The sequence below is a fragment of the Pygoscelis adeliae genome, unplaced genomic scaffold (genome assembly GCF_000699105.1).
Source record: "Pygoscelis adeliae isolate BGI_AS28 unplaced genomic scaffold, ASM69910v1 Scaffold197, whole genome shotgun sequence".
Classification (NCBI taxonomy): domain Eukaryota; kingdom Metazoa; phylum Chordata; class Aves; order Sphenisciformes; family Spheniscidae; genus Pygoscelis; species Pygoscelis adeliae.
Genome location: NW_008825105.1, coordinates 2,862,746 through 2,875,577, shown reverse-complemented (window position 1 = coordinate 2,875,577; position 12,832 = coordinate 2,862,746). Strand labels below are relative to the sequence as shown.

The window sequence follows — 12,832 nt, the reverse complement described above, 5'->3', positions numbered from 1 at the left end:
ATGGGTCGCCCGCCCCCGGGCGGGCTTTTCCCCCCAGCATTTTTTTTTTTTTTTTTTTTTTTTGCCCTGGCTGCCAAGCGGACCTCGCTGCGAGCCGGCATCTTCGCAGGCACCACAACAAACCCGGCTGCCGGCAGAGCCCGGGCGCCATCTCACGTCATTGCCACGGGGACGGCAGGCCTTGGCACATGCTCTTGCCCTCCCAAAAGTGCACCGGGATGGCCTCGCCACCCCAAAACCCTGTCCTGGGTGCAAGGAAGTCTGGCAGCTCTGTAGTATCCCTGCTCATTGGGGCCGGGGATGCTGGAGCGCACCGGGGATGGCAGGTCACCTGTGCATGGAGACACAGGGGCTGCTGCGCAAACAGCCCTATGTGGCCTCATGCTGGAGCCCAGCACCCAACTGGGAAAGGGTTTGAACCCCCAAACTTTGCTCCTGGCTCTGGAAAGGGCTACAGCGGGGCTTTTCCCTCTCCTCCCTGCAAGCCTGGGGGTCGTTCCCCGGGAGCAGTGGCTGCAGGAGAAGGGGCCGCTGTGCCGAAATGATGCTCGGTGCCTTGGAGCAGGGTGGTGCTCCAGCCAGCATCCCCCCCCTTGCCTGGCACTGCCAGCCTCCTCCCCTCCTCACCCGGAGAGCCGTGGGGCGAGCCTTCATGCACATACCTCCGATGCGAGGAGCTAGGTCCGCAGCTTGTCCTCTGCCGCTGCCGCCGTCGGCACCCCTGGGCGAGTACCTGCGCCTCCTCTTCCCCCTCTCCCAGCAAGGTCCCCGCGAGCGGCTTCATTTGCAAAGCGCGGAGGCTCCAGGACCAGCACACCTATCATGAGAGACACATATTAGCTGCGCGCAGATGGGAGAACGCCTCTAAATGTTATATTTTTAAAGCATTTTCTCACCCAGCAGTAGCTCCAAGCTCCTCTGCTTAGCGTGGAGGCATCTGTGGGAAAAGAGGTGGGGAGGCCCGCTACAATTCAGGAGGATGCTGCTGGGATTCGGGCGGGCACAGAGCGAGGCGAACGAAGAATTTATTACAAGCCCCATTTCTGTGCAGCGCTGAGGGTGGACTTTCCCGCTCGCCACCCCCGTTACCCTCCCACGGGGCAATCCTTGCTTGGGGCTCACGACATGGGTTCATCTCCATGGGGGAAGATAAGTTTGCACCCACCTACCGGTGCGAGCACCCGGTACGGAGCAGGAGCAACCCGCTGTACCCCAGACAGGGTACAGTCCGATTCCCGAGCATCCCCCCGACAGGCCGGCTCCCAGATAGACAAAGAGATTCCTGAGTCCAAGGGAGCTTGGACATCTCATTTAAGCTGTTTTGCAATGTTTAAAAATCAGAGAAAGCTGGCAGAAAATCCTCAGAGTCCCTCTCCCAGCCCAGGGTAAAGTCACTGTGCAGAAGGGGCTCTCCTGCAGGATGCCTCTCCTCGGGAGCTGTGCCCATGGACATGCAGACATGGGGCAAAAGGAGATTTTTTTTTTTTTTTTGGTCAGGACACAAAATGCAGCAGAGATTTAAGGGGATGGAGGGCCTGTGCAAAGCCTTGGCCAAGCTCAATTGCCCCAGCACCGAGCGGGGCCATCACCCATCTTGCCCCCCTGCCAAGTGGGGCCATCACCCGTCTCCCGGAGCCTGCTGAGCCCGGATGGAGGTGTAAAAGCAAGCAGCACTTGGCATCTGTCAAAACAAGCCCATTTCATGCCTGTACACTGGAAATTGTGCCCCGACACTTTTGCCAAAGGGCCCGGGAGCCCCCGGCCACCAGGGATCAGCCAAACTCATCACATCAGCGAGCACCAGAGTTTTCCCAAGGGCTGGTCCCTGCTGCAAAGCACTCGCTCTAACAGCCATGGCAGACCCTGCAGCCTGCTGATTTACTACAGCTCAGACAGCCTTACAGACACTCGCTCCTTATCTTTGTTTTACGGATGGAAATACGGAGGCATGCAGCTTGTTTGCCCAGCGTGGCATAAATAACCCCCCGGGAAGCCAGACCGAGCGCTTTCCCTCGGCTCGGCAACTTTACCAAACGCTCCCCGGGTCGTTACCTGCCTGAACTTGTCTCAAGCAGTCGAAGGCAGATGCTGGGGCCACCCAACTCGGACCCGGCACTCAGCGCTGTCGGGTCCCCAGCAGACCCGGGAGGGGGGTCAGGGGAGACGGCGCGGCCGGCAGACGGTGGGTCGGGGGGTGCCGGGGCCCCACGCGGTGCAAGCTGCCGGCGGCAGAGTCTCCCCGGAGGGGAGAGCGACTGCATCTGCGGCAGAAGGAGCTGCCAGGGAAGAGCTCGATGCGAGAAGGCCTTTAAAGGACATGCACGAGAGCGGCTGGGAGCTCCCTGCGCAGGGCTGGGGCGGGCTGAGCCGTTTGCAGGTGGCCAGGCGACCTCTGCTTTCGGTGTGGGGCCAGATCCTGCACCCGCTCTTTGGAGGTAACAGCTGTAACCCAGAGCTGGAAGAGACCGCGGCTGCTCTCTCCATGCCCGGCATCTGCAGAGTGGAGCAGACCTGAGTCTCAGCATCATCCTGGCAGGAGGCTCAGGACAGGGTGGTGGCACTCAGGACCTCCATGGAGATGGGGGATCCCCCCATGCCTTCATGGGGGGCACAGCACGAGGCTAAACCAGGATGGCTGACGAGGACCCCCTGCAGCATCGTATTTGATGATGCAGGGAAGCCGCTCTGCTCAGGACCCCCATCCCTCCTGCCCCTCTTAGCAGCCCCACTTTCCCCTCAGCCATCACCCCCACTGCACCTTCCCCTGCCCGACTCCTTTCCTCAAATCCATCACATCCTCTAAAGCCGCTTTCTTCCCCTAATGAGCTTACATGGAGTCAGACTCAATGCTCAGCACTACCGAGAACCAGGCTGCAGGCAGGCAGCCACTCTTAGCTGCCCCCCCCATGCCTGGGGACCCTGATGTACCACGAGGAACAAGGCAGGTCCTTGGGGTCCGCAAATCTCATAAGCCCTCAGAGGTCAGCCAACAAATGGCATCTCCCAGCCCTGGGGCAGGGCTGGCCCAGCCTCATGCCCATCTGCTGAGAGCACAGGATGCGGCCCCAGGTCCAGGGAGCAGCCAGGGAGGGCTGAGAGAGCCCGTTTGCAGCTTTGAAGCAGAAGCTGTGCTGTGCCACAGTGGGATGAAGCTTTCGAAATGGCCATCAACAGTGGTTCCCCACCAGGTCAGGATTTCAAACATCCTTGAAACTTCAGGGATGGATTTTCACCTCTTGGGGCAAACACCTCCTGCTCGGACCTGACCCAAAAGCAGAGCTGCTGAGAAATCATGAGTCATCTTAGGGGAACAGCCTCAAATTCCCGTGCTGTCTTCCCTGTAACACAGCTAGCAATGCAAGCTGTGGTATGCATGATTAGCACCAATTAATGACAATTAACTCATCCTAAGTTCACACCACCAGCACCAGGAAGACACCGGACATGCTGAAAGGCAGACTGGCACTGTCACCCTCTGCCTTATATTTTTATATATCCTCTGCCTTTGCTTAAAATATCTTCCCTGGGATTTCCTCTCTTCCCCATCTCTCTGCTGTCCATCTCCAAGAGTTTCCAGGCGCAAGGGCTGACCACTTGTCCTTCTTTTCAGAGGAGGATTTGCTGAGACACGCCGCCCGAGTGAGCAGGTCGCCCGGCCCAAACTGCAAGAGGATGCTCAGGGCTTGCGATGGCAGGGCTGGATCCATCCTGCAGGTGGGTACGTCCATGCATGTCTGCCTGGAGGCAGCTGAGCCCTGGGTGCTGTGCAGCAGTGATAATCCTGAGCAGCAGAGCTTCCCCCCTGCCCCTTACCCCCAGTGCTTTCCCAGTCGCTCAGCGAGTTTGCTGCCTGGCTGGTATCTCGAAACACAGCTGAATTCTCCAGGCATGAAGTCAGGTTTGCATTAGCACCGCCAGTCCCGTCACTGGGCTAATTCGCGTCCGGGCACCCCTTTGTTTCAGAAAGGGGAGACTCGAGCAGAGGGGAAGACCCTTCCTTTAGGCTGAGACTCAGCGGATGGAGCCCAGCACCCGATCGCTGCGATGCCATTCCCCTCCTCGAGGACCTCCCCCTGCCCACGTTACATGAGGGTCTGCTTGGGCACAGCGGTCTAAACTATATGTTTTATTGTTGAGTGCTCTTTCTAGCCAAGCACAAGGTCTCTCCTTGACAGAGCCTGCTCCCGTAGCAGGGCATGGAAGTAAAAGCACCTTCACAGCATGCTGCTGAGCAGACAGAAGGTACAAAACCAGCTGCCCCCGAGAATGGGCAGTGCACTGGCAGAGGCTGGCAAGCTCAGGGGACGGAGGACGGACACCTTTGCATTCACCAGTGCTTTGCCAATCAACACAGCCTGGTCCTGCTGGCCCCGTCCCCACAGAGACCCTGCTTCCTCCCCGAGAGCAGCAGCCTGGCACCAGGCAGGCAGCAGATCAGGCTCCGTAGCCTCTGCTCCAGCGTCCTGGCAGGTCCACGGCTGCAGCAAGTTCCTCCATGGAGGACACAGACCTAAGGACACCATCACGTTGGTTCCCCACACCAGAATAGAGCTTTTCTGCTCAGAAACTCCTCTATTCCCTCCCACACACGTGCTGAGGGGTTCAATAAGAGGCAATGCCTCTCTTTGCAAACCATCCCATTGAAAGAGCCTCTAAAAGCATTTCCTAAAAGCACCCAGGGATTTTTAGGTATTCTTATTTTTAACCTGGGAGCATCACAATTACAATCTAGGTATTGTAGGGCCTCAAACAAGCGAAAGCAGCCCAGCTCCCCATGCACAGACCTGTTCAGTGGGGATGAACAAGACCCTGCTGGGAGATCTCCAGCCCAGAGAGGTGAGCGGCAGCAAACTGCTGCAGGCTCTGGCTTTGCCCCTCGCGTCTCCTTCCAGCGAGGTCCCACCGGTGATGCGGCAGGCTACTGCGACGGCATCTTCCCAGGGCTTCTCCTGAAGCTGAGCTGAACTTGCAGCTCAGATCGCAGAGGCTGTGGTCATCTGGATTATCCCCTTCTTGGAGGAAAGCTGCTCAGGCCGACTCTGGCTGCTACTGCTGATGTGGCAAATGTGATTTAATAGGTCTGTGCAGGGGGCCCAACCATAAACCCTCCAGCAAATTCATCTTTGTGTGGCCCCAATCTCTCCAGCTGACAGGGACCTGGCAGCCACCAGACTACCCAAGGAAGAACATGATTCTATTATTATGATTAAAAGGTTGTTGGCAAAAAAACAGACGAGAAAGAGGGGGTTTGCTTCTTTTGGTTCAGTTTTAAATTCCAGGTTGAAAAAAGAAGACTGCCGAGCCTTCTCCTGAGCAGTTCAGCCTCACATCTGGGTGTCACAGCCACCAGATTTCAATGCAAAACTGCATCAGCATATTGGGGATTACATGCATGTGATTAACAGGTTGTCACTGAAATGCAGTTATCCCCAGGGAGAAGCAGGGTGACTATCAGCTCCCTGCATCGCTGCAGGAGGGGACACAGCAACTACCTGGACGTGCCTGCAGCTCCTGCTTGGAAAGCAGCCCCTCAGGGGATAGATACAGATCATTTTCAGGAAAGCAGCCGAGTTTCAGCCCTTTCCAACAAGGTGTTCCATGGACCAAGGTGGTCTGCCTCCTATGTGGCTCTGACGTCTGGTGTTTAGCATCCGTGGAGGCAGTGCTCGCACGCCTCTGCCCACCCGAAGGAGGTTCTCTGCTGTCCAATCATGGCACCAAGATGCCACTTGGGGAGTGGAGAGTTCTTGTCATGAAACTGGTTCAAAAATCACCGTGGGAGGATGAGGAGGCAGCAGAGTGGACAGATAACCCATGCAATTACATAATATTAATTTCCTTAAAAAAAACAAAAACAAAAAACTATTAGGCCAAAAAGGGAATTCCCCTCCGTACCATGAAGGAGGTAAATCTCTACAAACAGAAGAGGAAGCAGATAAAGAACTACAGTCAAATATGCCAAGTAAATTGCCTGAAAATTATACACTGCCTTCTACACACAGCCTAGGAATCATCTAAGAGAAAGCTTCAGACCTTTCCCTTCACCAACACTGCTAATAAATCAGGACAAGGACGAACCCAGCCCTGGCTCTCCCTCCGCTCCTGGATAAGGTTCTGCTGAACTATAAAACCTGACTGATGTTTTATGCCGCGTCCGCCTCTTTGCACTGTTCAGGCTGGATTTTAAAGTTCTTGAGAGGGTCAAGAGGAATCAAAAGTTAAGTTTTCCGTGCGGATGCTACCAACCAGACATAAACAAGCAGTCTTCCACCAGCATATCTAGCGTCTCCAGGGTTTGCTTCCAATTCTCCTAACGTGACTGTTATCTTGCACGTACACCCCAGAGGAATCCACGGTACACGATAAGCTGCAGCCAAGAGCAAAAGCAGGGCTAAGAAGTCTCTTTCCACAGGCCAGTGTAATGCTTCCCAGCAGAACAGGAAACCCCCTTGCAGTTTGCAAAGCCGATCCCTGCTTGACTACTGTTTCTTGCAAAAACCACGTAGGCTGGCCCAAAACGCAGCTCTCAGTATCTCCAGATGAGTTGGAAGTGCAAGCTGCATACGGCACGTAGCAGCCAAGAACAGCCTGTCAAAATGAGACCATTGCCTAAAGAAACCAGTAAGCAGTTACAAAATCAAACATCCATCAGGGAGGAGACGCACACCACGGCCAGGAGATTTCAAACCATTTATTGCTGCCCAGTCCATAGAGATGTCGGGGCTTCCCCGCGGCGCTCTAGATATACACGGCACGCACGTTCTTCCAGTTCTTCTTCAGCAAGGACACCAAGGAAGCTGACCAGGTGAATTTTGGAGATGAGTTTGTCCTCGGTCATCTTCACGTGACCGACAGCCAGATGGAGCACTGGGGACAATGACACCGAGGTCACTTGGTAGCTTTGCAGGGAAACTGCAAAGACCGCAGCCTGCTACCTAATAAAGCCAGAACAGCAGGCTCAGACCTTGATGATCAGGGCACAGTTTCTATTTATGTCATATTTTGGGCAGCCCTACAATAGCTTCAATACATTCAGACACTAACTTACTGGTATGCAAATACATCAACAATTTGGCTCTCTGGAGGTTTCTTTCCTCCAGCTAACGTAGACTTTGAAGCCTCATCAGTCCACTGTCACCTAAAATAGCTTAAGAGATTCTTGCTATAAAGAAATCTGTACTCTTAGCATTAAGAGCATCACTTAATGCTTCAGAGTTTCATTCCTCTGGCTGGATCTAAACATTAATGAGCAAACTTGAAGCAGTAACATGTCACACCTACATGTTTTAGTCCCACTTCTCCCTTTGTAGATGTAAATGTTTATGAATTTTTAAATAGTTCCTGAAGTATGCAGTGCTTCAAAACCTCCATTAAAACTCTAGCACTACCTCCCTCAGAGTCCATCCACTCTCTCCCATCCTTATCTTTCCAGTCCTCCAACCAGAAAGTGCCCAGATGAGGTTTCTAGTGGGTGTTTTCAAGGATACAGGATAGAAATTTGCAAACAGTCATGCTATAGAAGCACTTTTTATTAGTGTATCACTAAATGCCTTGCAATGGGAAGTGCCGTCATCACCATGTGGCAAACCAGGAATGTGACACAGAGCAGGGCTGCTTTGCAGGCCCCAGCAAAACAGGGAAAAAAAAGGCAGATTTAAAGCAGAAAATTCAAGTTTACCAGTTCTTCATCTAAACCCCCCTCTTCTACATCCTGAGATTTGTAAATCCCAGCAGACCAGATAAACAACCCAGCAGATCATTGCTGCATCACCTGAAAAATCAGCTTAGCTGTTGGAGAGAAAGGCTGACATGCACAAAACGTTACCACTTGTGCCTTGGCTCCTTTGAGCCATGATAAAAACATGATGGCCAATTAAGCCTAGTCCAGAATTATCATCTTTAAACAGCCTCAAATCAGTTTATGTCTTGATTCAGTGGTGTGTTAAGGGCATTAAGAATGAAGGACCTGTGAACTCCACCATGCAGCATTGCTTGCTCTGGGCCATCACAATGCTAGAAAAACACTTGAAATATGGAGGTTTTGGAGAAGATGACTCTTCACCTTGGGTACCAGGCTGCCACCGTGAGCGAGGAGAGGGAGGTTTGCCAGCTTTGTGCAGACCACGAGCCCTAAAGGAGCAACCTGCTTCATCGAGGGCTGACGCCGGTAAGGCATCGTACTTCTCAGCTGTGAGAAACAAAAACAAGGGTACACACAGGAAATATTGCAGCCATGTCACCCTCTTTTTTAACAAGAAGTGGATCTATGTTGATTAAAACAAGTAGGGACACCTGCAAGCCAGACTGATGAGACACGGATGCTCAATCAAGCTCTTCAGATTTACAGAGCTTTCAGAGATGCTGGCACAGGGTAGGAGACATCACATAACCCAGCATACTCATCAAGCCAAAGGGGACCTCTGAAAGCAGAAAAGGGCTTCTGCTTCTTCTGCAGCTTCTTGCTGCCCAGTCAGGCAACATGGGGACCTGCTCGATGGAAAACCCTTTTTTATAAGAGAATATACAGGGAAAATGGGCAACATTTCCTCTCCAAGGGGAAATGGCAGCCAGCCTTGGGCCCAGGATGGCTGCAGCCCACCTTCAGACACTCTTCAAGTACTTGTGTGCCAACATTACTCAATCAATAATGCAAAAAATAATGGATTTTTTGCTTTCCTGATTAAAAAAAGCCATCTTCTGGGCACAAACCATCTACAAAACAGTCATCTTTATGCAATTACCGGGCGATGCACAGCCCGGCCACCCGTCATGCCCATGGGCCCGGTGCCGATGTGGGGCAATCCAGGGCTTTGCGGTGCCCCCACCGCCGGAGGTTGGGAGAGGAGAGAGGAGAGAGGAGAGAGGAGAGAGGAGAGAGGAGAGAGGAGAGAGGAGAGACGCACTGCCCTGAGGCATCCTGCAGCCCGGCCCCTCCACAGCTCCTCCTCTGCCGCCATCTTGGGAGAGGCGGGGAGGGAGGCGCCATCGTGAGCGTGGCAGGGGCGGGAAGGCGGGAGTTGCCATCTTCCGTGTGGCGAAGCACCCGTCGCAATGGGCTCCGAGACAGCCCAGAGACAGCCCAGACGCAGAGCTGACCGGAAATATATTCATTGTTTAACCAAGAAAACCTTCATCTTCAAGCCTCAGGGTGTGCGTGGGGCTGGGATGGTGTCACCCAGCGATTCCCCCCCTCAAACCAGGCCGTCTGAGTGCAAAACATCGCTGCAAGGCCCCGGGCAGAGGCATGGGCACTCTGTGTGCCACGGCCCACGCTCGCTGGATCTGCATCACGCTGGTGGTGAACCCCAGCAAGGGACTGGGCCGCAGCTACCACCACCTAACACACATCCTCTGCCCAAGGAAGCCATCGCCTTGCGTTTCTCTTTGGTGTTCATCTGGGAGGAGGAGAGAGAAAGAGGAGAGAAATCAAGAAAAAAGGGAAACACGCCGCCAACCATACTCCGGCATGGCTTCTGCAGGCACTCGGTGGTTTCCCACCTCCCAGGGCAGACCAGGAGCCTGAAGGCTGCTGTCCCCCCCAGGAGAGACCCCAGCCTGGAGGGCACAGCATCCATCTCACCTGGCTCCTTCCAGCACGGCCTGCAGCGATTTCTTCAGAGCTGCATTGCTCTGATCCAGAGCGGCAGCCAGACGGCTCCGGTGGGCTGGGGTGACCTGGAGACAGAGAGGAGAAGGTGCTCAGAGAGCTGCACTGCACAGCCCACCTGAGACCCCTGGGCCAGGTCCTGGGTCAGCTGCAGCCCTGGCTGACAGCTCACCAGCTGCTCCGCAGGACCCAAGCCTGGTCTTACTCACTTGGCTTTGGTACATGGTGAGCACGGCCGTCACCAGCTTGGCGTAATTCAGCGACGCGGCAAAGGCTGGGGCCTGCCGGCACAGAGTCAGGACCAGGAGATCGAAGAGCTCAGGGGGCAGCACCTCCTGGAAGAGAGCGACAAGTGGGGAGGAGAGCTGGTCCTTGCTCCAGCGCTGCTGGAGCTGGTAAGAAAACCTGGGGGGACAAAGGGGGTCCCCCTCACCTGCCGCCCCAGCACAGCCTGCGCCACTGGCAGGAGCTTCTCTGACAAAGGCACCTCCAGGACCTGGCTGCAAAGGATGGTGAAGAGGAGATGTGATGCTCACGTGGCCTCGCTGGTGCTCCTGAGCGGTCGGAGCCAGCCAGACCCATCGAGGCAGGCGCGAGGGTGAAAGCAGAGCTGTTGCCCCTGTCATCTCTTACCTTAGCACCAGTCTCACAGAGTCTGGCTCCAGGCACTCCTCCACAAGCTCGCACACCAGCTTGGTCTGCTCAGCACCTGCAAGGGCAAAGCAGAAGGGGGAAGAGCCTCCAGAGGCTGCCAAATCCCTAGGGATGTGCCTGACCCTTCTTGGCACCCCTTCACACAGGGGTACATGCTAGTCAGGACACCCAGAAACCACATAGTGCCCCCTTCTACTGGTCAGGATAATCCAGCTTCCTTTGCCCGTCTGCAGCAAAGTTTTAATTAGCACCAGTCCCTAGGAAAAGGGGATGCCACTGTGGCAGGGATTCACGCAGGACCCTCTTCTCATGCCACCCTGGGGCAGTTTTGGCCCCAGCATTAGGAGTTGTCAGGAATCCTCAAGTCCATGGAGGGATGGCAGCTGTTCTTTGGGAGGTCTGAGGCTGGAAAGCAGCTTGGCCTCCCTCTCCATCTCAGGCATCTATAAACCCATCTCCCATCCTAACTCCCAAGCGTTCACCTGCCCAGATAAAACCAGCACCATCCCTCCATGGTTCCTAACACACGTTTTGGGTGATAAATGCCTCCCAGCAGACAGCACTCTGCAGTTGGGGCTTCCCTTCCTGGTGGATGCAGCCCACGGCCCCTCTCCAGCTCCCTCAGCTGCTCCCAGAACAAGCTGTGCCTCCTGCGAGTCCATCGCACCTTCCCCTGGCTCCTGCAGGACCGCAGCCACCAGGACTCGACAGAAGGGCTGGGAATACTTGGAGCAAAATGAAGCGAGGGCAGCCATGAGGTGGCGGGAGGGCGGCTGGGTGAGGGACAGGACCTACGGACAGAAAATGCAGGAGATGGTGATGGCGGTGAGGGAAACGGGGTGCAGGAAACCTCTGCCCCTGCACTTACTCGCCTGAGAAAGAGCTGCTCTGCCAGGATGGCTGCGCTTGTGTAGCTGAGGTCGGGGGTGAGCGCCAGCAGCCAGCTGCAGAAACACACCAGGAGGTGCTCCGGGCACGTGGAGAGCTGGAGGAAGGAGCACAGCCCCTCGAGCTGGGGACAGCAGAAGGGACAGGGACATTAGGGACAGCAGCAGGCCCTCTGTGGCACCGGCGGTTGCAACGAGGATGCTGAGGCTCACCTGGCCGGGAGAGCAGTTGTTCAGGATGTGCAGCTCAGGCGGGATGCTCAGCTCTGAGTGCTGGAGGGAAACACAGTCCTTGAGTAATACACCAAATAAACCAACCCACAAAATATAGCTCCAAGGCTTTTCTCTTCCCTGCCGTCCCCCGCTTCGGCCAGCACTGACCCCACAGGCTGCCCGTCATACAGCAGATCCCTGCGAGGTGGAGGCAGGTATTAGCACCCGAGCCCAGAGGAGGTGGCAACGGGGCTTTTTATCCCCCTCCAGTTCTCCCTGTGAAACCCACCTCCTTTCCCATCCCTTCCAGAGGCCCTGGCATGGGCCCGTTCAGACCATCAGCTCCAGGAGAGAGACAGAAGCAACCACTTACGTTGGCCTCCTTCTGCAGCAGCATTTTCAGCCTCGGTCCATGCACCTGCAGAAAATGAGGTGAAGGAACAGAAATCAGACTGCAAAGACTCACTGGCTGGAAGGGGAAAGCAATCCCCGCCCGGTACCTGGAGAAAGGACTGGACCTCCGCTGCCAGCTCTGCCTGGGAAATCTTCCTGGGCTCCCCAGCCACATCCTGCTGGGAGCTTTCCAGAGCAGCTCCGGCCAGGTTCTGAGCAGATCTGTCCCCCGAAGTCTCCCCAGGCTCCTCCTCTTCCACCCCTGCTGCATCCCCACCCTCCTGGGTTCCCGGGAGGTCAAACGCCACCTCCTCTAGCAGCAACCTCTTCCCCTCTCTCTCCTCATCCAACTCCAGGCTCTCCTCCGACACTTTCTTGCGCTTCCCACCTTGAAGCACAGAGTCAGCCACGTCCCCAGCGGCACCGGGCTGCTCGCTGAAGCACCAGTTCAGCTTTCTTCGCCCCTCTGGTTTGTTCTGGGCAACTTTCCAGCACAGACACCTAAGCTGCTGCTGGCATGCAGAAGACAAGGGAACAGGAGGTGGGGAGCGCTCTTCTCCCCTCGCTCCCTGCCGGAGCAGATCCCCCAGTGTCCGCACCCAGGGATCCACGTGGGAATCCTGCTCCATGGCCTGGAGCAGCCGGCCAAGGCAGCCCCCTGGCATCGCAGCTTGCATCACGAGGAGCAGGGAGAAGAGGTTTCTCTGGCATATGACGGGGAGCAGCAGCAGACGCGGTTTGCTGGAAAAGGGGAGAAAAGGGAGAGATGACACGTCAGAGCGAAGCCCCGAGCCCTTACTGCCAACCTGCCCCGCAGAGCAGGGTCTAACGGCACTAGGAAGCGAGAGGAGGCAGCAAATGCCTTCGCCAGCTTTTGCAGACACAAGCTGGAAGACCGGTAGGTCCCTGCTACAATCCTGACTTCACGTATGGCCTGTTGCACCAGGGGGGAGGAGATGCACAGTGCTGAACTGGGCACCCAGCGTGCCCAATCTCCCACAAAACACCGAGTTTTGGAAACGTGGACGACTCACACAGCCAGGGCCCCCTCCGGCCCCTCCAGCGTCGGCTCCTCGGC

The 12,832-nt window shown here is 55.6% G+C and overlaps 1 protein-coding gene across 1 annotated transcript in view; it reads right to left on the bottom strand.

Moving 5' to 3' along the window:
* Positions 1 to 12,832, bottom strand: part of FANCE (Fanconi anemia, complementation group E) — a 21,511-nt gene that overhangs the window by 5,331 nt on the left and 3,348 nt on the right. Inside the window, 9 exon segments of the mRNA XM_009327474.1 lie at positions 9,581 to 9,675; positions 9,817 to 9,942; positions 10,041 to 10,107; positions 10,241 to 10,316; positions 10,929 to 11,052; positions 11,130 to 11,273; positions 11,362 to 11,421; positions 11,735 to 11,779; positions 11,862 to 12,495. Of these exon segments, the coding sequence (XP_009325749.1) occupies positions 9,581 to 9,675; positions 9,817 to 9,942; positions 10,041 to 10,107; positions 10,241 to 10,316; positions 10,929 to 11,052; positions 11,130 to 11,273; positions 11,362 to 11,421; positions 11,735 to 11,779; positions 11,862 to 12,495 (1,371 nt within the window).